Below are 27,452 nucleotides of genomic sequence, written 5' to 3'. Positions count from 1 at the left end.
TATGGGCTAGCATATTTCTACCAGGAAAGGGCTGTGTGGGAGTTTTCCTTGGTCTAACCTTTCTTTTTCCATGTTAGACCTAGTAAATCCAGGCGAAACAGTGCCATTGCTGACAATGTGAGATTGTGCAAGTATCCAGGAAGTAAAGCAAGGGGAAAAAAAGGCTGGTGCCTGAGTCCCCAGCAGAGAAAAGGTGTTAATTACATACCTTCAGATCAAATTCCACTGATCCTCTGGAGGTAAAAAGTTCTCAGAAAAATTTCCTGAAAACAGAGCTTTAAAGAAATTAGAATCCTCTTCGTGCTCCAAGTCCAAGTTCCAAGAAATCTCCCGTTTGCGCGGTAAGAGAACTCAAATTGCCTTGGCCTAGCAAGTGAAAACTCGGTCAGCCGATTTGGGAAACTTATGCTAATTGATGACGTCACCATTGACTCACTCGCCTTGCCTCCTCCCCTTTCCTGGGGTTAGGACAATGCTGACAAACAGCGTCTGCTAAAGGCAGATGCCTAACCTTCCCAGTGTAGAGCTCAGGACTCCCACGTAAAGCCGAGGGCTAACAGAGGAACTCCTGGAAGGCACTAAGTGCTCTAGTGTTTCCCTGGGGTCACTCCCCTCGTAAGTTAAAAAAGGAAGTGTCGATTTTTCCTGACCATCTCCTTCCCCAAACACACTAACCTTTAAAATAAAACTCAAAATGTTCCTGAAATATTAGTCGGCCATCTTAACTCTTTCTCAAGTAAGTACATGTGCAAATAAACAATTAAAAAATCTAAGGCAAAAAAAAAAAGGAGGGGGCTGGGCTCTAAGCCCATTTGGAAGTATTTGCAAGGAACTGAGTTAACAGTAGGCAAAACTGGTGAAGTCTCTGCCCTTCCAGCACATTCAGTCCAGCAGGAAAAAGACTTCAAAGACATTATTTCACATAATAAAAACAATACCTAACACTTGTATCCCAACTACCATGTGCCAGGTACTATTTACTCATTTAATCATCCCAACAACTCTCTAAAAAAATACTATTACTATGACCCCTCTTTTAAGACGTGAAAATTAAAACACAAAAGGTTAAGTAATTTGCCCAAGATCACACAGGGAGCTGGTGGGAGAGCCAAGATTTAAACCAATAAGTTTAGCTTTAAGCCACTACACTATAATTCAGCTAATTCAAATGCACAGAGCTGAAAGAAGTACAGAATCTTATAAAGATATTTTATCTCTGAAAAAAAAAGATTTATGGGGGACTTCACTGGTGACTCACGCTCCCAGTGCAGGGGGCCCAGGTTAGATCCCTGGTCAGGGAACTAGATCCCACATGCATGCTGCAACTAAGAGTTGCTAAGGAGCCTGCCTGCTGCAACTGAGACCTGGCACAGCCAAATACATACATACATATATAAATTTGGTCATGGAAAAAGTTATTTCTAAAAAAAAGATTTATGATGCCTTATTAGCAAACGTATTACAGTGCCATTTCCATATCCTAGGCATGAAATTCTGTGTTTAAGAAAGACAAGCCCAGGGCTTCCCTGGTGGCGCAGTGGTTGAGAGTCCGCCTGCCGATGTAGGGGACACGGGTTCGTGCCCCGGTCCGGGAAGATCCCACATGCCGCAGAGCGGCTGGGCCAGTGAGCCATGGCCACTGAGCCTGCGCGTCCGGAGCCTGTGCTCCGCAACGGGAGAGGCCACAAGAGTGAGAGGCCCGCGTACAGCAAAAAAAAAAAAAGACAAGCCTGAGTGGTGATGGTTGCACAACAATGTGACTATATTAATGCCACTGAATTGTACACCTGAAAATGGTTAAAATAGTAAATTTTATGTTATGTATATTTTACCACAAATTTTTTTAAAAAAAGATAACGATAAGACAGAGAAGCTCTAAGTGTTGGTCTTCTATTCATTTCTTCAATTATACATATTTCACTCCCTGGACCATCTGGGAAGCCAATTTGATGAAACTATCGCTTCTCACCTTGTTCATAAAATATATTAACTTTTTCAACTTTTGTTCAATAATATTAAATATTTAGCAAGCTCTTCCTATGTGTAAAGCATGAACTCTCTAAGGTCAGTGTTATTATCCATATTCAATAGATGAGGAAATCAAAGTTCAGAGAGGAAAAGTATTTTGCCATCATCCCAACCCTAGGAAGAGTTGGGAGTTCAGGACTGACACCTAGGTCTCTCTAATTCCAAATCCTATGCTCCTGATCTCAAGGCTACTACTGCCACTAACTCCATATGAGGTAATGTAATTTCTGTAACTATTGGGCAGGGTGAGGCTGCAGTGGGGCTCACCTAAGCGCCACAGGAGCCCCACAGAGCAAGGCAGGAATCCAGATGGTGATGCCTTGGAGGTATCTGAGCTAAGCCTGAAAGGCAGAAGTAGAATAGAGACACCTGAAGTAAAACTTGAACTTTTATCCTAGGACTCCCAGTACTCAAGGGAAACGCTTGAATCAAGTTAAAGGGGGGAGATCGTGTGCTATGTTATTTGCATTCGGCATTTCATACTTCCCGTTCAGAACACAATTACTGAGGGCATGCTGATGGTGAGTTGATAGTAGTGGAAAGAATAAACATGTCTTACAGCCTCTTTCCTGATTGGTTGCAGTCAACTTGGTCCATATGAAGAGCCAATCAAAACCTACCACGGCCCTGGTGACAAAGGGGAAATACCAGATGGTTCCTATTTAGTTCGGCCTTGGGAGGGGGCGGTGGTGTCAGTAATTGGCTTTCCTTTACATCCAGGATCTGGTCCAAGTTCCCCCCGCCTCCAAAGTAAAAACTTGTGAACTAAAGAATGGACACAGTGATGGGGAAGATAGATGTAGGAGCTGGAAAAAACCCTGGTGCCCTGAAACTTTCATTCCAACTCCTGTTCCTATGGTAGCAGGTTCTTTTGATTAGCTATCCCATCCCCAACTTCTAGGACTCCCTCCCTTCCTCACTCCATACTTTTATTCACACACTTCAGACTTTCTCAGAACTGGTCTTACTCTAGGTATATGGGAGCATGATGAAGCTAAGTTCTAAAGGAGAATGTTTTTTGTGGTAAGGATCCCAGCAGAGGTCTCCAAATGGTGCACTGGCAGGAGACTATAGCTAGATGAGTAAAATGTGACCCATTTTGTATTCGTTATACTACAGACTGATCTATTTTAAGACATTTTTTGGCCTTGCTGCACGGCATGTGGGATTTAGTTCCCCTACCAGGGATCGAACCCATGCCCCCTGAAGTGGAAGCGCAGAGTCTCAACCACTGGACCACCAGCCAAGTCCCCAGACTGATCTATTTTAACGTGTCTCTTTCCTTAATAAAAAAGCAGTTTAAAAAAAAAAAAAGAGGTGAGAAACTTCCAATATTTAATGTAGAAAGGCTGGAAAATAGGGAAACACACAGAGTCATTTATAACCTATACTGTTAAATTTTTATCAAGTCAATATGTCGTACACCTTAAACTTATACAATGTTGTATATATGTCAATTATATCTCAATTTTTTAAATTTTAGTGTATATCCTTTCACTTTTCTCTGTGTAATTATTTTTCAAAAATTGGAATAAGCTGTACAGTTTGCTTTTTTCACTTAACAACACATATACCTTTTTTTCCATATCATTAAATAGTCTTTGACAACATGATGCTTAGTGGTTAGATGATATTCTCTTCCCTGGATATACCATATTTATTTAACTAATTTATAGTTATTGGACATTTAACTCATTTCCAATTTTTTACTATTGTGAACAGTGCTGCATTGAAGATTCTTACAAATAGATCTCTGAACGTATTTATAATGATTTCCTTAGGATGAAACCCAATGTAGAATTAGCAAGCTAATCTTTAAATTCACCCTTCCCCATTCTGTGAACCCCAAAGGCCTTGCATCCCACTTTCTTATCCGTTGGGTTTGAAGCAAGAAGCCAGGGAATTCGGGGGTGACAAAACCTCAAAGTTCCACAAGATGGTGATATTTCCTAAAAGAGTCCAACAGACTAGCATTAGATTGGTTAGGGAACTAGGCGGATGTGGCTAAAGGGGTAAAAGAGTTTTAATGCTGCAAAAAGAAAAAAGAAAGAATCAAAAGAGGCTGAAAGGTCTTCCATTTAGAGGAGAGTTTGTCGTTTAAAAGAAGAAAAATAGAGAGAAAGCTGCTTTGACCTTTGATTCACTAATTTTTCGAAAAGGCAGCACAAGACAGCCATGTTTATAAAAATTTACAGGGCTTCCCCGGTGGCGCAGTGGTTGAGAGTCCGCCTGCCGACTCAGGGGACCCGGGTTCGTGCCCCGGTCCGCGAAGATCCCACTTGCCGCGGAGCGGCTGGGCCCGTGAGCCATGGCCGCTGAGCCTGCGCGTCCGGAGCCTGTGCTCCGCAACGGGAGAGGCTACAACAGTGAGACGCCCGCGTACCGAAAAAAAAAAAAAAAAAATTTACAATGAGGCAAGTGACATAAAATGTCCCTGACATCAATGTGTGCAAAAAGAGTCCAGTGAAGATGGCAGTATTCCCCAAATTGGTCTTCATATTCAGTGAAATCACTGTCAAAATCCTCACTGCCCTTTTTTTAAAAAAAAGGTTATTTATTTATTTTTCTGGCTGTGCCCCACGGCATGTGGGATCTTAGTTCCCTGACCACCGATTGAACCTTCGCCCACTGCAGTGGAAGCACAGAGTCTTAATCACTGGACCACCAGGGAAGTCCCCTCACTGCCCTTTTTACAGAAATTGACAAGCTGATCCTAAAAGTCATGGACATGTAAGGGACTTGGGAGAGGCAAAATAATCTTGAGAAAGAAAACCAAAGTTGGAACACTCACACTCCCCAATTTTAAAACTTACTACAAAGTACAATAATCAAGACAATATAGTACTGCCATAAGGATAGACAGTTCCGTGGAATAGAATTGAGAGCCCAGAAATAAACCCTCACATTCACGGTCAGTTGATTTTCAACAAGGATGACAAACAATTCAATGGGGGGAAAATAGCCTTTTCAACAAATGGTGCAGGATATCCATTAGCAAAAGAATGAGGTTGAACCCATAATTCATACCATATACAAAAAATTACTCAAAATTGATCAAAGACTGAAATGTAAGAGTTAAAATCATAAAATCTTATAAGAAAATATAGGTGTAACTCTTCATAACCTTGGATTAGGCAATGGTTTCTTACATATGATGCCAAAAGCATAAGCAACAAAGAAGAAAACAGATCAATTGGACTTTATCAAAATATAAAGGTTTGTGCTGGAAAGGATACTACACAAAAAATGAAAAGACAACCCATAGAATAGGTGACAAATTTTGCAGATCTTTATCTGATAAGAGACTAGTATCCAGGATATATAAACATACTTACAATTCAACAATAGAAAGACAATTTTTAAAGATTTTTTTTTGATGTGGACTGTCCTTAAAGTCTTTATTGAATTTGTTACAATATTGCTTCTGTTTTATGTTTTGGGGTTTTTTGGGTTTTTTTTTGGCTATGAGGCATGTGGGATCTTATCTCACCGACCAGGGATTAAACCCGCACCCGCTGCATTGGAAGGCGAAGTCTTAACCACTGAACTGCCAGGGAAGTCCCAAAAGACAATTTTTAAATGGGAAAGTACTGAATAGATGTTTCTTCAAAAACAATGTAAAAATGGCCAATACACACATGAAAAGATGCTCAATATCATTAGTCAGTAGGAAAATACAAATCATAACCACAATGAGATACTAATTCATGCCCACTAGGATGTTTATAATAAAAAAGACAAAAAATAACAAGTGTTGGAGAGAGTGTAGAGAAATTGGAACCCTCATACCCTGCTGGTGGGAATGTAAAGTGGTATAGCCACTGTGAAAAACAGTTTGGCAGTCCTCAAAAACGTAAACATAGAGTTACCAGCAATTCAATTCTGACTTTATGACCCAACAATTCCACTTTTACGTCTATACCCAAGAGAATTGAAAACATATATCCACACAGAAACTTATACATGAATACTCATAGCAGCTTCGTTCATAATAGACAAAAAGTAGAAGCCATCTAAATGTCCATCAAATGATGAATACACAAAATATGGTATAACCATACAATGAAATATTATTCAGACATAAAACAAAATGAAGTACTTACATATTCTACAACATAGATGAACCTTGAAAACATTATGCTAAATGAAAGAAGTCAGAAGGCCGTGTATTGAATGATCTGTTTATATGAAATATCCAGAGTAGGAAAATGTGTAGAAACAGAAAGTGGTAATCCAGGGGCTAGGAGGCAGGGAGGAATATGGAATGATGGCTAATAGGTACGGGATTTCTTTTTTTATTATTATTTATTTATTTAGGCTGCACGGGGTCTTAGTTGTGGCACGCGGGATCTTTTAGTTGCGGCATGTGGGCTCATTGTTGCGGCATGCCGGCTTCTAAGCTATGGCATGTGATCTCTTAGTCACGGCACGCATGCAGGATCTTGTTCCCCGACCAGGGTTCGAAGCCGGGCTCTCTGCATTGGGAGCGTGGAATCTTACCCATGGACCACCAGGGAAGTCCTAGAATTTCTTTTGTAGGTAGATGAAAATGTTCTGAAATTAGGTCATGGTGATGACTGCACAACTGTGAATACATTAAAAACCAAAAAATTGTACACTTTAAAAGGATGAAGTTTTATGAAATGTGAATTATAGTTCAATAAGAAAAAAAAAGGAAGATCTAGAATATGTCACAAACAACTTTCTGATGGTTAGTTTCATGTGTCAACTTGATTAAGCGAAAGGATGCCCAGAGATCAAGTGAACCTTATTTTGGGGTGCGTCTGTAAGGATGTTTTTTAGAAGAGATTAGCATTTGAATCAGTAGACTAAGTAAAGAAGATCTGTCCTCACCAAAGTGGGTGGGCATCACATCCAAGCCACTGAGGTCTGAATAGAACAAAAAAGGCGGAGAAATGGTGAATTTTCTCTCTCTCTCTTCTTGAGCTGGGACATCCTCTTCTGCTCTCAGACTTTGGAGTTCCTGGTTCTCTGGGCCTTTGGACTCCAGGACTTCCACCAGCAACACCCCACTCCCCCATCCTGTCCCTCATCCCAACCTCCAGCCACAATCTTATTGTGTATGCATTGGAGAATCTTGAAGGCTTCTAAGGAGGAAAATGATAAAGATATGTTGAGAAAGATTCTTTGGGTTGCTGTGTATGACATGATCATAGGATCATAGGCTGGGGGCAATATCAGTGAGAAAGCTGTCGTCATAGTTCAGTGGAGGAGTAATGAGCGCGCAGAGGAAATGTAATGATGGGGATAGATGGAAAAGACCTTGTAGTTGCAGAACTAACCTGATTTAGATTTAGCCAGATGTAGAAACACAGGAGAGGGGAGACCAGGATGAAACTGATGTTGGGGTGATGCTGTTACCTAATACTGGAGACGCGGGTAAAAGAGCAGATTGGGAATGGAGGTTTTTTTTATGTTCGCCATATACTGAGTTTGAGGTACCAGAGGGAAAATCAAGTGGAAAAGTCTACCAGGAGGTTGAGGGTGAGATTTGAACTTGAAGAGTCTGGGCTTGAACATCCCTCTTGTTATTGGCATAGAAGCAGTAATTGAAGCTACAAGGTTGTCAAAAGAAAAATATATAAAGAGAAAACAATAGAGTGATCCTTGGGGATATCCACATTTAAGGATGAGGAGGAGAAAGATACCAGGAAGACTTGGCCAGGAAGTCCTTGATAGAACTTCATAGTGGAACACCCTGGAGAAGTAAGAAAACTATGACGCCAGGGTCCAAGGACCACTGGTTTGGTAACTATGGTTCATGTGACCCATGGATCTTGTAGATTTGCTAAAATGATTAAGGTGAAATCCAGATGGCAGGGAAGTATGGAGTGAATGGGAAAGGTGAAATGGAGAGGGTGTAGACTAGCCTAAAATTCACATAAGACAGTGGCTTGAAAGAGAGGGACTTTATTTGAAGGGGGAAGCAGAGCTTGTTTTCAGACTGAAGGCTCAAAGAGAGAGGAAGAGATTAAAGATACAAGAGACTTGAAATAATGTTCAGTCTTGGAAGAGGACTGACCTATGCCAACAGCGGGACTAAGAATCCGACGTGAGGGACTAAGAATCGGACGTCTGGGGCAGGAAGTCCTTACCAAATAAAGAAGAAAAGATGTTTCTTATATCATCATTCAAATAGTGAAAAACTGGGAATGACTTGTCATACAGAGACATATAGGTATAGGCATGACCACATAAATGAAAAGAGAGAAAACAGTGTTAAAATATTATGCCATTTATGTTTAAAATGAACATATTGTGTTTATATATATTAAAAGAGAATGAACATTTTTAACAATAAGTAATTTTTATTTTACATTTTAAAGTTACAATAATATGTGCTCTGTATAAAATGAAACAAAGAATACAGATGTGTTTATTCAAAATCACTGACTTTCCGGGCTTCCCTGATGGCGCAGTGGTTGAGAGTCCGCCTGCCAATGCAGGGGACAGGGGTTCGTGCCCCGGTCCAGGAAGATCCCACATGCCGCAAAGCGGCTGGGCCCGTGAGCCGTGGCCGCTGAGCCTGTGCGTCCGGAGCCTGTGCTCCGCAACGGGAGAGGCCACAACGGTGAGAGGCCCGCGTACCACAAAAAAAAAAAAAAAAAAAAAAGAATAAAAAATATATGATATCGCTACATAGCTACTAAAATAGCTGAAATACAAACCACTAACACCACCAAATGTTGGCAAGGATGTGGAGCAAAGGAACTCTACAAAATGGTGCAGCCGCTCAGGAATACACGCTTTCAGTTTTTTCCAAAGTTACACACACATAGGCTTACCATACAATATAGAAATTGCTCTCCTAGGTATTCACTCAAATGAGTTGAACACTTACATCTACACAAAAATCAGCACACAGGGCTTCCCTGGCGGCGCAGTGGTTGAGAGTCCGCCTGCCGATGCAGGGGACGCGGGTTCGTGCCCTGGTCCGGGAAGATCCCACATGCTGCGGAGCAGCTGGGCCCGTGAGCCATGGCCGCTGAGCCTGTGCGTCCGGAGCCTGTGCTCCACAACGGGAGAGGCCACAACAGTGAGAGGCCCACGTACAGCGCAAAAAAAAAAAAAAAAAAAATCAGCACACAAATGTGTTTATAACTGCTTTATTCAAAATGCCAAAACTTGGAAACCACCAAGATGGCCTTCAGTAGGTGAATGAACAATCTCTGGTATATCTATATAATGAAGTATTATTCAGCAATAAAAAGGAATGAGTTATCAAGATATGAAAAGACATGGAGGATTTTTTTAAATTAACTTATTTTATTTATTTATTTTTGGCTGTATTGGGTCTTCATTGCTGCGCACAGACCTCCTCTAGTTGCGGTGAGCGGGGGCTACTCTTCGTTGCGGTGGCTTCTCTTGCTGCAGAGCACAGGCTCTAGGCGCGTGGGCTTCAGTAGTTGTGGCTCACGGGCTTAGTTGCTCCACGGCATGTGAGATCTTCCTGGACCAGGGCTCGAACCACGTGTCCCCTGCATTGGCAGGTGGATTCTTAACCACTGCGCCACCAGGGAAACCAGACATGGAGGAATTTTAAACACATATCACTAAGTGAAAGAAGTCAGTCTGAAAAGGCTACAGAATGTATGGCATTCCGGAAAAGGCAAAACTATAGAGAAAATAAAAAGATCTGCAGTTGCCAGGGGCTTAGGGAGAGAGAAGGATGAATATGAGGAGCACAAAGGATTTTTAGGGCAGTGAAACTATTCTGTATGATACAGTAATGGTGCATACATGACATTATGCAGTTGTCAAAACCAGGAACTATACAACATGGAATGAGCCCTAATGTAAACCCTAGTAGACTTTCATTTAATACTAATGTATCAATATTGTTCATCAACTGTAAAAATGTACTGCAATAATGCAAGGTGTTAATAGGAGGAGAATTGTGGGGCATGGGGGGCTATATGGAAACTCTGTACTTTCTGCACAAATTTTCTGCAAACCTAAAGTTACTCTTAAACATAATGTTTATTAAAAAGAAAAAAGGTTGGGGAGAAATGTTTGTGGAGCAATTAATAAATTATCTTAATCTTCTCCTTTTTCCCCTTTTTTTAAAAACTGAGGTGAAATCCACATAAAATGTACTATTTTAAAGTGTACAATTCAGTGGCTTTTAGTACATTTACAATGTTGTGCAACCATTACATCTATCTAGTTCCAAAACATTTCAAGAACCTCAAAGGAGACCTTGTCCTCCTTAAGCAGTCTCTCCCCAATCCCCTCTCACCCCAGTCCCTGGCAACCACCAATCTGCTATTTGTCTCTATAGATTTACCTATTCTGGACATTTCATATAAATACTGTCATACAATATGTGACCTTTTGTGTCTGACTTCTTTCAGTTAGCATAGCGTTTTTGAGGTTCATCTGCATTGTAGCCTATATCAGTACTTAATTCCTTCTTATAGATAAATAACTTTCCATTGTACGGATATACCATATTTGGTTTATCCATTCATCTGATGGACATTTGCGTTGTTTCCACTTTTTGTCTGCTGTGCCTAGGGCTATGAGCATGTATATAGGACTACTTGTTCACCTGTAATCTACCTTTTAGGTGACCCTTGTGGGGAGTTGGATTAATCTGTGATACTCAGTGTATACCAGCCGATATTGCAGAGGCATTTATTGAAAAGAATTTGTATTTCTTGAATGTTTGCTTATTAAGTGTGTGATAGAGCCAAAGTGGAAAAGCCTGGACCCATGGGTCTTGCAGCTTTGGTATGGCACAAGAAGGAGAAGCAGAGGAAGTGTTGCTTGGAATAGAGAGGGCAGGTTCTTGAAAAATCAGTCATTACGTTTAATGGCCTTGACTGAATCCTACATTTCCATCTCTGGGGCTACTGTAGGCAAGGAAGGGTCTGGCTGGGAAACAAGAAATTGTGGATTTACAAGCAGTGAGTCCTTTGGAGTCATTATCTGTGGCGATCCTAAACATATGTGCAGAGTTACTGTTTCTTCTTTTTTTGTTGTTGTTGGGTTTTTTTTTAATATTTATTTATTTTTGGCTGTGTTGGGTCTTCATTGCTGTGCGTGGGCTTTCTCTAGTTGCAGTGCATGGGCTGATCATTGCGGTGGCTTCTCCTGTTGTGAAGCACGGACTCTAGGTGCCCGGGCTTCAGTAGTTGTGGCACGTGGGCTCAGTAGTTGTGGCTCACAAGCTCTAGAGCGCAGGCTCAGTAGTTGTGGTGCACAGGCTCAGTTGCTCTGCAGTATGTGGGATCTTCCCAGACTGGGGCTCGAACCTGTGTCCCCTGCCTTGGCAGGTGGATTCTTAACCACTGCACCACCAGGGAAGTGCTACTGTTTTTTCTTTATATTCAGTTTTGTGTATGTATCTTTCAAACTCTTATTCACTGTAAACCAGGTTCAAAAGCTGGTCTATACTGATGATTCAGTCAGAACTTTTCCTTGTGGATTACATCTCTTATGAGGACAGTGTCCAAATCCTACTGTGTCTTAATAAAGCGTCTCCATCTCTCCAACAGAAACCACAAAACTATAAAAGGAAATAAATGAGAGCATCATACATACTAAAAACTTAGGTCAGCTCAGGTGTTAACATTACATTTTTTAACAATACATACATACATTTTTAAACAATAATTAAAAAATTAAAATGATCGCCTAGGCAAATATTTATTTTAAACTTACAACATGCATAAACATAAAAAAACACTTTAATCAAATAACAATGTACCAGTCAGACTAGGTTAGGTTAAAAGAAATATAAACCCCACATTTTTTTCTCTCACATAAATGTCCAGATGTAGGTAATCTAGGGTTGGTATGGTGACTCTGCTTCTTAATGTCTTCACCCAACAAGGCTCCTTCCTGTTCACCACTTGGTCATCCCTACAGTGTGGCTCTTACCCTCACAATTCAAGATGGCAGCTAGAGCTCCAGCCATCACATATGCAGTCCAGTCACTAAGACAGAAAAAGGGACAAAGGGGTGAAGGGCAAAAAACAGTTGCCTTTTAAGAAAAATTCTCAGCAATTGCCAAACAATACCACTGCTTACATATTATTTTCCAGGACTAGACACATGACCACATCTGGCTACAAGTTAAGGCTTGGACAGCTAGACTGTATTCTGTGAGGCTGTGTGCCCAGTTTCAAATTAAGACTTCTATTACTAGAGAAAAAGAGAATGGATATTTGGGACAGTGAGCAGGGTCTGCCACACAGACAAATTGACAAGGCTGACCTCAAATTGTGACCTCTTGGTGGCATAAGTAACATGCTTAATCCTGAAAACTTGCTCCTAGAATATGGGAGAAGAGATTCCCATTTCAAACACTGCAGACAGAAAAAGCTGTCAAGTGACCCCTACCATGACCTATTCATGGAAGAGGATGGAAGGCGCTGGGGACTGGAATGGAACTGGGGTTGACGAGACAGTCCTCCTAACCAGTGGCCCAGAAAAGCAGCCCTGAGACCACGGGTCCTGCTACTGAAAAGAAGGGCTAGAGATGAGACAGAGAAGTGAAGGCAGAACTATAGGAAAGAGTAATCTCTTCAGCACCAAAGAACCAGCTAGTCAAAAGCTGATAGAGGGACTTCCCTGGTGGTCCCGTGGTTAAGATTCCACGCTCCCAATGCAGGGGACCTGGATTTGATCCCTGGTCAGGGAACTAGATCCTGCATGCATGCCACAGCTAAAAATCCCTCATGCCGCAACTAAGACCTGGCACAGCCAAATAAATAAATAAATAAATAAATGTTTTTAAAAAAAAGTTGGAGGAATTACCTAGACATTACTTTAGAAACCAGTATGCTTAAATATACAGAGATAGAAAAGAGGATTTGGAACACAGAAAGAAAAGATACCAGCCATAGTTCTGTCATCCATATTTTGGAATATTTCTTTCCGGCCTTTTATTTTCCTGTGAGACATATTTTTTGGGGTTTTTTTTTGTTTGTTTGTTTGTTTTTGGCCACACCACATGGCATGTGGGATCTTCCCCAACCAGGGATCGAACCCATGTCCCCTGCATTGTAAGCGCACAGACTTAACCAATGGACCTCCGGGGAAGTCCTGTTTTGCTTTAAACGTACTTAGCTATAAAAATAAAGGCTCTGTTTATGGCTTGAGTTTATATCCTAGGCTGGGGTGACCAAGGACAAGCTACTTAGCATCCCTTTGCTCACTTTCCTCATCTATAAAATGGGAAGAAATAATAATGAGGACAATAATACCTACCTCAAAGAGCTGTTTTGAGGATTAAATGAGATAATTCATGTAATGAGCTAAGAACAGCTTATGTAAGCCTTTATTATTTGTATATATAAGTTTAGCGGTTACATAAAATTCCAACCAGTGGACGTTTTATCATAACCATGCTCCTGTTACTAAACACTTGACGAATTTTCAGGTGGGGGTTATTATAAAGTTTTAAATATTTTAATACATTTATCTCTTTTATATTTAGGGCTATTACTTAAAGCAGTATCTTCAGAGTCTTCATATAGATTTTAGAACATTTCATTTAAGCTGGGTTGTGGGTATGTATTCATTATATTGTTGCCTAATATAATTCTCCTTTAGCATGCCTTAAATATTTCATTTAAAAACTATACTCAATGAAAAAGAATAAGGCATTTAGTAATCAAATTGCTCATATACACAAAAATGTCAAAGAAGTAGTTGTAGACTGCACTATTAAAGTGAGAAAAATAACTCACAAAATAACTTACATGAGAGCTGACTAAAAGACAGAGATGGGGGTCTTTACAGCTCTTCACATGCCAAACCACAGGCACCTCCTGGCTTATCACTCACCATTGCTCACATTCTCTCTGCTCCAGATAAAAGTTACACTCATGGTTTTTAAAACATGCCTTACATTTCCCTTATCTGACCCTTCGTTTGCTTTGTTTCTTCTCCTGCAATGTATTCTCTTCTCCACCTCAACCTGCCAAAATCCTACCAATTTTCAAGGTTTGATTCAACCTTTTCAAAATAACTCCTCCACAGTGTGCTATAATAATAACAGCTATGTTCGCATGGCATCACCAATGCAGTCATAAAAACTCTCATTGGGTATGACCATAAAGCCTCTCTCATTTCATCCTCAGAACAATTCTGCGAAGTAGGCAAGGGAAGGCAAGGCTTTATTCCTCCCATCTTGTTGGCCTGCTCCTGGAATCAAAGTCCCTCTTTACTCCACCCCATACCCCTTGCCAGTGAGCAAAACACACAAGAAACCCTTAGCACTCTTTCCTTGGCACCTGCAGGTTGACTGATGAATGGTATTAATAAAAATAATGTAATCTAAAGACAGAAAAGTGACAAAAGTAAACAGCACAATATAATTTAATAAATATATATTTTTTGTTTTTGTGTGTTTGTTTTGTTTTGGGGTTTTTTTTGGGGGGGGGGGCGCATGTGGGATCTTAGTTCTCTGACCAGGGACCAGAGATTGAACCTGAACCCCCTGTGGTGGAAGCGCGGAGTCTTAACTACTGGACCGCCAGGGAAGTCCCAATAAATAACCGCTTTTTAAAAGAGGAGGAAAGAAAAGATGGTGATTTAACAGGCTCTGTATTTTCACCGTGTCCATCAGATGGGATACGGAAAGCTACGTAGCCATGCTGCCTCTCTGCGGGGGGGAAAAGGGTGGGGCTGGAAAGGTAGGGTAATGACTCTCACAAACAGCTGAGAGAGGAGTATGATGCCTTCCCTGGAATGCATGCTACACATCTTCCGAAGTTTGTTCTAATTTCTGGAGGACACCAGATCGTAAGGCTGGTTGTTAACATTCTAGACCTGGCACTACCAATGATTTTCTCTGAGATTTGGGAAAAGCTCACTTAAAAGCTGTGTGCCTTAGTTTCTTCAATCATAAAATGGAGGTTCTCATTCTTTTTGGCATACATTATGGTTAACTACTCCCCAGGGAAGCTCCATGCCCCATTTTTCCCTAAAAGAACCCCAGCTTTTGGAGACCATGTGCCCAAGGGAGCTGAAGCCACTGAACCCCAGTCCCAGGGGACTGAGTCTGGGCTGGTATAAACCAACCATGGTAATCCCATTCCCTCTGCCAATGGTTGGTTTAAGGAAGAACATATCATGTGATTCTAGCCAATGAGAAGTGAGGGGAGGGAACTCTTGGGGAGGAGAGCTTCTGGGAGATTTTTCCTTTGATCTTAAGAAGCCACACAAGGAAGAGATGTTTTCTCTTGTGTGTTTGGGTATGATACTTGGACCTGTGGCCCTCTTGTGACCTTTAGATGACAAATTTGAAAATAAAAGCCCAAACCCTGAGACTACAGAGAAGAAAGGTGGAAAGCATCAAACCCTTGAGGACATTGTTGAACCAATGAATTAACCAAGCCAGCAACTACCTCCCTACCTCTGAACCTGTTGCTTAATAAGAGTAAACAAATTTTTTAAAAACTTTTTGTTTTAAGTTAGGTCTTCTGTTACTTGCGTCTAAAACATTTTGATATGATTGCGTTTTTCAAATCTTTTTTTCCCCATTTTACTGAGAAATAATTGATATACATCACTGTATGAGTTTAAGGTATACAAGGTGATGATTACATATATTGTGAAATGATTACCACAATAGGGTCAGCTAACATTCACTGTCTCATATGTATACACTAAAAAGAAAAGAAAAAAGGAAAAAAAATTTTTCTCCTTGTAATGAGAACCCTTAGGACTTACTCTCTTAACAAATTCCCTATGTGTCACAAGGCAGTGTTACCTCTAGTCATCATGTTGTACATTATACCCCTAGTACTTATTTATCTTACAACTGGAAGTTTGTCCCCTTTTCTTTTTGTAAATTTTTAATTTATTTTTAATTATTGGAATGAACATCATTTGATGTGAATTTTCGAGAGATTATAGCTGTCAGGTGTCATTATATTACTTATTGAAAACCTAATGTCACAATATGCCATATCCTAAACTTTAATTCTTCACCGTCAATCACACTTACACAATAAACCTGCTTGCATTCCATCCATCACACCCATCTTGTAGGTCTTATTATTGTATATCACATAGCTGACTGTCTTTTGTTCTCTCTCATTCCATTTCTAAAGCCTTTCTTCCATCTCTGGTTTACCTCTACCATATTCTCTATCAATTTCACAGGTTATAGCTCATGGGATTACAGACTGTAGCTGCTCCTAAACCCTCTCTAACTAAAACTCTCATATTCATCATGTTCAGTTTTTGTAAAACATAGCTTAGGTGTGGGAGAAATCAGGGCCTACATCAAGAATCTGATATTTCAGCCTCACATTGGACAATGCACTGCAGGTGCTTACCCGTGCTTAGAGAGTCTTTTTTTTTTCCTTTTTTTTGGAAGTTTGTGCCTTTTGACCACCTTCCTCCAATTACTCCCTTCCCCCACCTCCGGTAACCACTGCCTGATCTCTTTTTCTATGAGTTTGGCTTGTTTTGTTTATGTTTTTGTTTTATAGATTCCACATATAAATGAGAGCATATAATGCTTGGTATTTGTCTTTTATTTCACTTAGCATAATGACTTCAAGGTCCCTCTTATTTTTATATTTAATGCAAATATAAGTTATCTTAATAATATATAAAAATATATAAAACTAAAAAGTAATATAAATAAATACTATGCTTCTGTTTTATGTTTTCAGTTTTTTGTGAGTCAAAGAAGATAAATGACATTTTTCAAGAGGGGTGGTGATCCCATTCCCAAGGTAAAAGAAAAGGTGCAATTCCCATCCATGATAGGAAACAGAATATGGAAAATGCCTGTCACCCGGTCAGGATGGGACAGAGAAGGATGCAAAAGCTGCCAGGTCATTAAGATCCCTCACAAACAGTTTCCCTCTCTAATACTTAACACAGGGTTCTGGTTCACGAGTCCAGGCATATACATTGTTCCTGCTGGTGACCCCAGCAATGTGAAATTCAAAGACACCCTCAGGAGTCCCACATTCATTAATACAAGGATAGAAAATTACCTTTAAAGTAGAAATAAGTGTATGAAGTGTCTGAAAACTGTTCCTTTCATACTTTTCAGCCTTTGTTGAGTGATCATGTGAAAACACATATAAACATACCCACACAGATACATACCACTTAAAACCAACTTAAAAATATATAAATAAGTTTTCTTTTAACATCAAGTGATTTTTTTTGGCCGTGCCTCAGCATGTGGGATCTTAGTTCCCCAATCAGGGATTGAACTCATTCCCCCTGCAGTAGAAGCACAGAGTCTTAACCACTGGCCCACCCGGGAAGTCCCTTTAAATAGTATTTTAAACAATAATATTCTTTTAGGTCATGCTTTCAAATCCAAGGAGGAAAGGTATACTGATTACTGTAGAAGGCCATGTGAGTCCTAGACAGAGAAGCAACCTCAGATCAGAAAGCCACTGTTTTAAATTGAATGTTTGTGTCCACCCCCAGATTTATAGGTTGAAATCCTGTCCCCCAATATGATAGTATTAGATGGTGGGGCCTTTGGGAGGTGATTAGTTCATGACAGGGCAGCCGCTATGAATAAGATCAGTGCCCTTATAAGAAGAGACACAAGACAGCCTGCTTTCTCTCTGTCCTCTTTGCCATGTGAAGATACAACAAGAGGGTCATCTGCCAACCTGGAGGCGGGTTCTCACCAGACACCTGATCTATAAGCACCTTGATCTTGGACTTCCCAGGCTCTAGAACTGTGAGAAATAAATGTTTGTCTTTCTGGCTAGCGATGGAGACTGCAAAGCTAAGAAGGGTCTTTGGCTTTTCATTTGCAAGAGAGGACGAGTTTCTTTCTCAGAGTGTGCTGCAGCCAGACACAATACCTCTCCTTAGCAGACACTCTGCTGTTCCAATCATACACCTTGCTGTTGAGTTCAATGTGGAGTTCCAGGAGTGAGTGTTTTCTGGAGGGAATGAGAAAGGCAAAAATTAATTCCACACAAATATCAATGAGGAGACAGATTAGCATTAGGTTGAAATCAGCTAACAGATATGAAAGTGCTTTAAAATTGTTCCTTTCTAAATATTCTACAAGCTGCTTAGCAAGTGATCCAAACAGGTTTGCAGCACTCTGACCCAATGCCCACAGTCCCCACCCACAGGGGCAACTGAGTTTTAGTCTGGGTACACACCAGCCAGATGATAACCCATCTGGATCATCCATGCAAATGCAGGATGGATGTAAAAGGCCAATAATACCGTTGGCCCGCGGTGTATGTACCTTAGAAGGCTGAGTTGCCCCTGCTCTAGCCCTCCCTTTTTGCTCTGCCATCCCTGAGGAGGCTAGGGGTCCCAGGCCCTGAGATTTATTCCTGGGGCCCCCCAAGCTACAACAGATGCCTTTCACAGGTGACTCAGAGAAATTCTAAATTGTGATTAGGGGGCAACAGAAAAGGGACTGCTAATCTTACGTTTGAGGTATAGTAAGGCTTCCCTCATCCCAGATGGACACCAGGTCACCAACGTTTCCCTTAGAAAAGTATCTTTGCCAATAAACATCAAAAATGTCTAAGTTACAAAGACTTGCAGACCTGTATAGCTAGGTACCATTTTTCACCTATCAACCTCAAGACTTGGGGAAATAAACGAGCACACGGTATCAGTGAGAATTCAGGGATGCAGACTCTCTCATAAAAGTTGATCTATGAGAATTCCCTGGGGTCCAGTGGTTAGGACTCAGCGCTCTCACTCCCAGGGGCCTGGGCTCAATCCTTGGTCTGGGAACTGAAGTCCTGCAAGCTGCGTGGCGTGGTCAAAAAACAAAAAGCTGGTCTAACTGTCCTAGAGGACAATCTGACAAGATGCACCAGAGGCTTTAAAAATGCTTGTCGTTCAACACAGTAATTCCACTTCTGGGAATTTTCCCTTCAAGAAAACAATTAAGAATAAGCACAAATACTGAGCTACAAAGACGTTGAACACTTTCTTTTTTGTGAAAGTAAAACATTGCCTAACAACTAAAGACTGGCCAAGTAAATTATGCTATAGCCATATTAGGGACTGCTCTGTAGACATTAAAATGATACTATAGGGACTTCCCTGGTGGCTCAGTGGTTAAGAATCTGCCTGCCAATGCAGGGCACATGAGTTCGAGCCCTGGTCCGGGAAGATCCCACATGCCGTGGAGCAACAAAGCCCATGCACCACAACTACTGCGCCTGCGCTCTAGAGCCCGCGAGCCACAACTACTGAGCCTGCGTGCCACAACTACTGAAGCCCGCATGCCTAGAGCCGGTACTCCGCAACAAGAGAAACCTGCACAATGAGTAGCCCCCACTCGTTGCAACTAGAGAAAAAGCCTGCACGCGGCAACGAAGACCCAACTCAGCCAAAAATAAATAAATAATTAAATAAATGTTTAAGCAAATAAATAAAATAAAATGATGCCATAAAAATGTGATTCCTGACATGTAAAAATATACTGTTGCACAAACTAAAAGCAGGTTATAAAGTAACAGTAGATTATGATTTCATTTTGGCTTAAAAAACATCTTTATATATGATTGTATCGGTATCCAAAAAAGATCTGGGAGGCAACACACCAAGATTTGGTTAACAGATTAGTTCTACTAAGTAGAATTATAACTGCTTGTTATGTTCTGCTTTCAGCATCTATATCTCATGATCTATGTTCAGTAAGGAGTATGTATTGCTTTTGTAATAAGAAAAAAAAACATTTCTTAATTTTGAAGGAAAATATCCAAACCACAAGCTGACTACTATATGACCTTCTGAAGTACAAAGCATTCATAAACTATGCAAAGTCTATTATCATACTCCTAAGGCAACACCAACAAGGAATGAAAACTCCCTCCCCCTGAAGAAAAGGGCATCAAATATGGCACAGTGGCACTTCCATCCTGGTAGCAGAAAATAAACAACTGGGGCCAGGATCCGCCACAGCTTGGGTGGCTCACCTTTCTTTCCCCAGCTTCTGGGAGAGGCACTTCAGGTACAGTGACGGTGAAGGGGAGGACCGCTCCAGCAGGGACACGTCCGCTTTGCACAGGCTCCAGAAGAAGTCAGCTTCTCGGTGAATCACGCAGGCCCCGGGCTGCCTGGCCTTGGATTCTACACTTTTCACTGATGGCCTATCCACCTCCAGGAAGCTGCTGTCCTCTAGCTGGCCCTCTGATGTCACATAGTTCTGAATAAAAAAGACCTTTGGCTTCCCTGAGAGAGAGGGGCATGCATCTGCCATGAACATCCTTCTGATATGATCCAAAGGGACCCCTGAGTGAGTCTGATCCACGCCAAACACGCTCTGGGAGCCCCCTCGGCTCACCAGGATACACACGAAGCTGTCGTAGTCTTGGTGTTGGGGCATGTGCGCAACTTGGCCAAGAATGTGCATTATATTTTCCACAGTGAGATGTAAGAAACGCTTGACTTCATAGCCCAGGGCAGTGAAGGTTTCCTCAAGAATGTCTGGAAAAAACAAACAAACATGAAAAACAACACAGGAGGGACTTCCCTGGTGGCGCAGTGGTTAAGAATCCACCTGCCAATGCAGGGGACATGGGTTTGCGCCCTGGTCCGGGACGATCCCACATGCCGCGGAGCAACTAAGCCCGTGCGCCACAACTACTGAGCCCGCGCTCTAGGGCCTGCGAGCCACAACTACTGAAGCCCATGTGCCTAGAGCCCGTGCTCCGCAACAAGAGAAGCCACCCCAATGAGAAGCCCGCGCGCCACAACAAAGAGTGGCCCCTGCTCGCCGCAACTAGAGAAATCATGTGCGCAGCAAAGAAGACCCAGCACGGCCAAAAATTAACAAAAAAAAACACAGGAGTAAGAAAAGCTCAAGGAACACTGGGTAGCAATCCTAAACATGGTCTAATTACTTGTCTGTTTCTGCTTTTGTGTCATAGTTTGAGGCTTTAAAGGACCTAAGAACAGGGCAGGAGGGATAGAATCAGCCTAAAACATGAAATGTGTGACTTTCATGTCCCAGGTTCCCAGTTATGGTCTGTCCCCTGTTATACCACTTCCCCTGCCTGAGGCCACCACCGCATCTGGCCACGGGCAGAGACTGAGTCCACCTCTAGTCTAAACGAACCAAGAGAGGAAATACTTTTTCCTTTTAGCCAAAACAAAGTTGGGGTTTGTTCAAAGGGCTCTTTCTTACAATAACGCACAAGTTCATAGGAATGGGTGCATTTGCAGCATGGAGATCTAAACCTAGATCCAATGGCCGCAGAAAGGGTGACCCAGGTCATGAGTTCCCTCACCTCCACCTGCTGTGAGCTGATCCGGAGGCCCCTGGATTTAAGCTGGGACCATTCCCAGACTCCCCAGCTCCTCTCATGACCTACTTCCCAGTGTAGCCTTTGACTGAGCAGGGGAGGGCCCTTGGCCAAGACGCCCTACAGCAGCGGTCCCCAACCTTTTTGGCACCAGGGAACGGTTTCGTGGAAGACACTTTTTCCACAGACTGGGGGTGGGGTGGGGTGAAGTTTCGGGACGATTCAAGCGCTTTACATTTATTGTGCACTTTATTTCTGTTATTATTACATTGTAATATATAATGAAATAATTCTACAACTCACCATAATGCAGAATCAGTGGGAGCCCTGAGCTTGTTTTCCTGCAACTAGATGGTCCCATCTGGGGGTGACGGGAGACAGTGACACCCAAAGTGTGTTTTTTTGTTTTGGTTTGGTTTTTTTGCAGTACGCGGGCCTCTCACTGTTGTGGCCTCTCCCGTTGCGGAGCACAGGCTCCGGACGCGCAGGCTCAGTGGCCATGGCTCACAGGCCCAGCCGCCCTGTGGCATGTGGGATCTTCCCAGATCAGGGCACGAACCCGTGTCCCCTGCATTGGCAGGCGGACTCTCAACCACTGCGCCACCAGGGAAGCCTGGAAGAGTGTTGTTTATGTCCAGTCTACTCCATGATCTCATTTTGGTTGCTGTCACTGCAGAAAACCCTGCTTCACAAAGATAGGATGTTGGAAATGAAAGCAGGCTTTTCCATGCTTTTGTGGCAATCTCAGGATATTCCACCTTGACTTTAATCCAGAATGTATGGAGGTCTGAAGTTGTCTCAAACATACTTTTAAGGCCACCATCATTTGCGATCTCAAGCAATTGATCCTCTTCTAGCGCAGACAAAGTCGATTCACCCAGCTTATTTACAAATGGGTTGCAGATCCATTCCTTCCCAGTTCGGGAGTCTTTTGTGGTTGGGAAGTAATGCTCAAACTCTTTTGAAAGCTGAGAGAGGTGATCATGCATCAGCTGGGAGAAAGAAGGCCCCAGTTCAGTCTCTTTCAAAATCTCTGCTAATGTTTGAAACATGTCAAAAATCCCAATGTTCACTCGTCACCCCCATAATTCCAGTTTGGCTTTGAATGCAGTCACTTTATCTGCCAACTTGAACACAGCTGTCGTTCTCCCCTGAAGTGACAGACTGAGTTCGGTGAGCAGGTTGAATATGTCACACAAGTAAGCAAGTTTTGCAACCCATTCTGTGTCACTGAAATGTGCTGCCAGTGGTGACTGTTTTTCTACAAGAAATCCCTGGAGCAGCTCTCATAACTCAAAAACTCTGGCCGGTGATCTACCTTTAGAAGCCATGTCACTTCTGTGTATAAGAGAAGACGTGTGTGCTCTGGGTCCATCTCCTCACAGAGGGGCACGAACCGATGTGAGTTAAGGGCATGTACTTTAATGTCGTTGATAATTTTAACCATGTCCTGCAAAGCATTGTTAAGTTCAGGTACCATTTTTCGGCTAGCCGGCATTTTGCTATGTGGATGACACAGTGCGTAGACACACATTCAGAAGCGACCTCTTTGACCCATAGTGAAACCGGAAAACCGTCCAGTCATGGCAGCCGCTCCATCTGTGCATATACCAACACAAAATGACCAATTCAGTTTTCCTGATATGTAATCATTCAAAGACTTGAATAGTTCTGCAGCTGTGGTGTTGGTTGGCAACCAAAGTGCTCATAATATATCCTCATGCACATCCTCCTGAAAAATATATTGCACAAAAACAAGCATTGTTGCCTTGTTGTCAACATCGGTAGACTCGTCAACCTGGATTGAGTACCACGGTGACTCATTAATCCTCTCTAACAACTGTGCCTCAATATCTTCTGCTATTTCATCAATTTGTCTAGTTACGGTGCTAGCCGAAAGAGGAACATGTGCCACCTTTTGAACTGCAGCCACTCCTGAAAGTTCATGACACATGTCCTTAGCAGTAGGCAGGATCAACTCTTCACCAATAGTAAAGGACTTCTTAGCTTTAGCAATGTAGTTAGCCACTAAGAATGATGCTCTCAATGCAGACACATTTGATGAAGTGGTAGCCTTCAATGATTGTCTCTGTTCTTCGTGTTCACGTTTTTTTCTTTTGAAAAACTCCAAAGGCTTGTGGGTTTTTTTTATATATAAATTTATTTCTTTATTTATTTTTGGCTGCGTTGGGTCTTCGTTGCTGCGAACGGGCTTTCTCTAGTTGCAGTGAGAGGTGGCTACTCTTCATTTCGGTGCGCGGGCTTCTCTTGTTGCAGAGCAGGGGCTCTAGGCACGCGGGCTCAGTAGTTGTGGCTCGCGGGCTCTAGAGCGCAGGCTCAGAAGTTGTGGGCTTAGTTGCTCCGCGGCATGTGGGATCTTCCCAGGCCAGGGCTCGAACCCGTGTCCCCTGCATTGGCAGGTGTGTTCTTAACCACTGCACCACCAGGGAAGTCCCCAAAGGCTTGTCTTTTAACGCAGGGTGCTTGGTCTCCATGTAGCGAAGCAGTTTTGAAGGTTTCATGGCTCCGTTGGATAGCCAGTCGCCACAAATTATACAAAGCAGGTTTGGAGAATGTGAATCACCTGTTGCAATGAACCCATAATTTAAGTAGGACTCTTGGTATTTCCTTTAAAATGAAGCTTTCTTTTTGTTGGCAGTCTTAGAGTCTTCTGCTGTCTCATCATTGGGTCTTTCCCTCTTTTTTTTTTTAATTTATTTATTTTTGGCTGCGTTGGGTCTTCGTTTCTGTGCGAGGGCTTTCTCTAGTTGCGGCAAGCGGGGGCCACTCTTCATCGCGGTGCGCGGGCCTCTCATTGCCGCAGCCTCTCTTGTTGCAGAGCACAGGCTCCAGACGCGCAGGCTTAGTAGTTGTGGCTCATGGGCCCAGCTTCTCCGCGGCATGTGGGATCTTCCCGGACCAGGGCTCGAACCCGTGTCCCCTGCATTGGCAGGCAGATTCTCAACCACTGCGCCACCAGGGAAGCCCTTCCTCTTTTCAAAGAAGCTCTCCAGCACTGTTTGTTTTTTACCTATTTTGGCTAGGGTTAGCTCGAGGGCTTACCAAAACTGACTGAGACAAGTGCGCAGTACGGGGAAAGAGGTGTGGACGGAAACGGTAAATAAAATAATGGGTGGGCCACGCATGGACTAAAGTAAGTGTTGGATTCTGACTTAAAGCCTGCCACCAGATGCAGCTTAACTGTCACTTGCCCCTCACTGATAGGGTTTTGATATGAGTATGCGAGCAATTGATTTATTATGGTCACTGTGCAGTCAAACCCCTCTGCTAATGATAATCAGTATTTGCAGCTGCTCCCCAGCGCTAGCATCACTGCCTCAGCTCCGCCTCAGATCATCAGGCATTAGATTCCCATAAGGAGCGCACAACCTAGATCCCTCACATGCGCAGTTCACAGCAGAGTTCGTGCTCCTATGAAAATCTAATGCCGCCACTGATCTGACAGGAGGCGGAGCTCAGGCAATAATGCGAGCGATGGGGAGTGGCTGTAAATACAGAGGAAGCTTCGCTTGCTCACCCGTCACTCACACCCTGCTGTGTGGCCCCGGACCGGTACCAGTCAGTGGTTGGAGGGTTGGGGACCCCTGCCCTACAGGGCCCCCAGAGATTCTTCTCCTAGTTTCCAGAAATCCTGGGTTGACTTTGCCTCGAGAAGCAGTGTAAAGCAGTGGAAAAAGCAGACAAGCCTGCCTTCTAACACTGACCTCACCACACCTACAGGCTGCATTGCTTTAAGGAAGTGGGTCTCCCTAGCTTTAAGTGGAAGTGAAGATACCCACCCCATGAGGATGCTATGAAGATTAAATGAGATAATACAAATAAAGCTCCTGGTGCTCAATAAAAATATTCCCTGTTCTCTTTTTAAAAATCTTTTTGTTCATCTTCTAGAAGTCTCTATGGCCTTGGAACCCTAGAAATCCTACCCATCTACTTTGTTCCCATCTGCTCAGTTTGCCTTTATTGGAGAAGTAGGTACCGAATTGTTTCATCTTTCTAATAGCAAAGAGAGACATCTTTCTCTTCCTCATTCAAAAGGTCCACATCCTATTGAGCTACCTGTTAAGTTTCTACTCCTTGTCTGAGGGATGCCTCCAGTTCTTAGTCCATTTTCAGAGCAGAAAAACCATTCTGTCCTAAGCCCAGAGGCTAAACAAGAATCTCCTAATTCAGGCTGTCGTCCAAACTATTAGCCACTTCTCTGGATTTGCTTCCCTGTCTCATGACTATGTACCCACTTCTGTTCCTCCCCTGGGGTATGACCTTCCAGAAGTCTACGACTGCATTCACCCCAAACCAAACAACATGGTAGTAATCAGAGTACCTATAACTTCCACCAAGGAACAGAGGGGTCCTATCTCATACCAGTTTAGGCATCACACAAAGGGGTCAAGGGGAGATAAATAACTGAAGGTACATATAACAGTTTACTACAAATTCTCAATTCTCGACACTAAATGGGAACAATATGAAGTATGGACAGACAAATAATTCAGAGACTCACAGCTTCAACCAATAGTTTCAACTGTCTTGTCTTGCCAACTTTACCAACCACTAGTAAACTATAAAAGTAAAAGTAAGCAATCACAATTTCTCTTCTGGCTTCTCAGCAGGAAACAGGAAAAAGATTAAAAGTTGGAAAAGAAACACAGCCTTGGGTTAACAAAAATCTGGAATCTAAGCAGCCACTGGACAAATAAGAGCTGGCTTGTGTGCTCTTAATTTAATTCACCCAGCCTATGAGCAGTATCTGGACACAATCACATAGAGTCTTGTAGAACATTCCACTCAGGAGACCCACATCCTGCCAGATATGGCGGTTTTAAATAAGTCCATGATTCTTTGACACTCCTCCCTTAAAAAGATAGAGTGTAATTCCCCTCCCCTTGAATGTGGACCAACTTGGTAACTCGTTTCTAATGAATGGAATGTGGCAGAAGAGATACAACGTGACTTCCAAAGCCAGGTCACTGTGGAACAACTCACTCTGGGGGAAGCCAGTTGCCATGTCTTGAGAACACTCAATACAGGTCCCCAATGCCACGTGGAGAGGCCTCCATGGAGAAGAACTTAGGCCTCGCACCAACCAGCCACGTGACTGAGTACCTGAGAAGCCCCTCCAAAGCCAATCAAGCCTTCAGATGACCCCAGCTGACATCTGACCACAATCTCCCAAGAGACTCAGGGCCAGAACAACCTGGCTAAGCCATTCCTAAATTCCAGACCCACAGAAACTGTGAGAGATATAAATAAATTAATACTGTTGTTTTAAGCTACTAAATTTTGGAGTGATTTGTACACATTTTCAGATAAATATTTCACCAGGTAAGTCAACAAAAGGGAATGATAATAACCATTCCCTAAGAATGTAGTTAGGCTACTTACTTTTCTCCTTCTGCCTGGCCCGTAGGTAAGGGTGAAAAAATGAATTTGGAGATATATATAGATATATATATATGTCACGTCATAATGAAGAGATATAAAGAAGGTGCCAACCTCCTTAAAACCCTGTGATAAGTAAGTATTATCAGGAAATGACAGTTGCTGAAAACCTATTAAATACCTCACTTGTCCACATAGGATCTCAGAGTGGTAGAAAAAGCGTAGCAGCACCGCCCACTAGGCATGGCTTCTGAGGGTGTAGGCAAGGCTTCAGTACCCAGTTCTGTGCTCGGGATGAAACAAAGCGCTGTACCATGTGAGAGAACCTGGATTAGGACCCCAATGCCATCCCCACTGCTTTAGTCCAAACTCTCCCTTTCAGGAGTCACACTCTCCAGTCATGGAGCATTCTCTCCTCTAGGGGGCAGAAGCAAACAGAGAAACACCAGACGCAAAGCTCTTTTGTTTACTTGTTATCTCAGACTGGGCTTGCTCCCCTCAAAAGCCTCTTTTCACTGATAGATTTAGTCCCTTATCAAAGTCCTTGAAAGAAAGCCACAGTCTCCCTTTCCATCCTGATATGCAGAGGTCTGGACAGAACACATGCTGTCCTGTGCCTTAATCTCTTTTCTTTATCTGGCCTCCCCACAGGTTCTGGCTGGAGCAGCAGCTGGGCTGCCACAAGGCAGTCAGCAGGCAGCTGCGTGATACGGGTGAAAGAGGAACAGTCTTGGAATCACAAGATCTGAGTTTCAGTCCTGGCTCTTCCACCCA

The 27,452-nt window shown here is 42.6% G+C and overlaps 1 protein-coding gene across 13 annotated transcripts in view; it reads right to left on the bottom strand.

Moving 5' to 3' along the window:
• Positions 1–215: 215 nt before the first annotated feature.
• CFLAR (CASP8 and FADD like apoptosis regulator) overlaps positions 216–27,452 on the bottom strand; it is a 63,146-nt gene continuing 35,909 nt past the window's right edge. For 10 of the 13 annotated variants that reach the window (XM_033430120.2, XM_033430113.2, XM_033430107.2 and 7 more), the window contains 3 exons: positions 19,950–20,460; positions 17,856–17,936; positions 216–366 (listed from right to left, as the gene is read on the bottom strand). In XM_033430120.2, coding sequence (XP_033286011.1) covers positions 216–366; positions 17,856–17,936; positions 19,950–20,460 — 743 coding nt within the window. Of the gene's footprint in view, positions 367–5,450; positions 11,561–11,684; positions 17,937–19,949; positions 20,461–27,452 lie in introns of those variants that run through there. The other 3 variants (XM_012533098.3, XM_004262865.4, XM_033430156.2) reach the window with 3 other exon arrangements.

The sequence above is a fragment of the Orcinus orca genome, chromosome 7 (genome assembly GCF_937001465.1).
Source record: "Orcinus orca chromosome 7, mOrcOrc1.1, whole genome shotgun sequence".
NCBI lineage: Eukaryota > Metazoa > Chordata > Mammalia > Artiodactyla > Delphinidae > Orcinus > Orcinus orca.
This window is presented reverse-complemented; position numbering and strand designations above follow the sequence as displayed.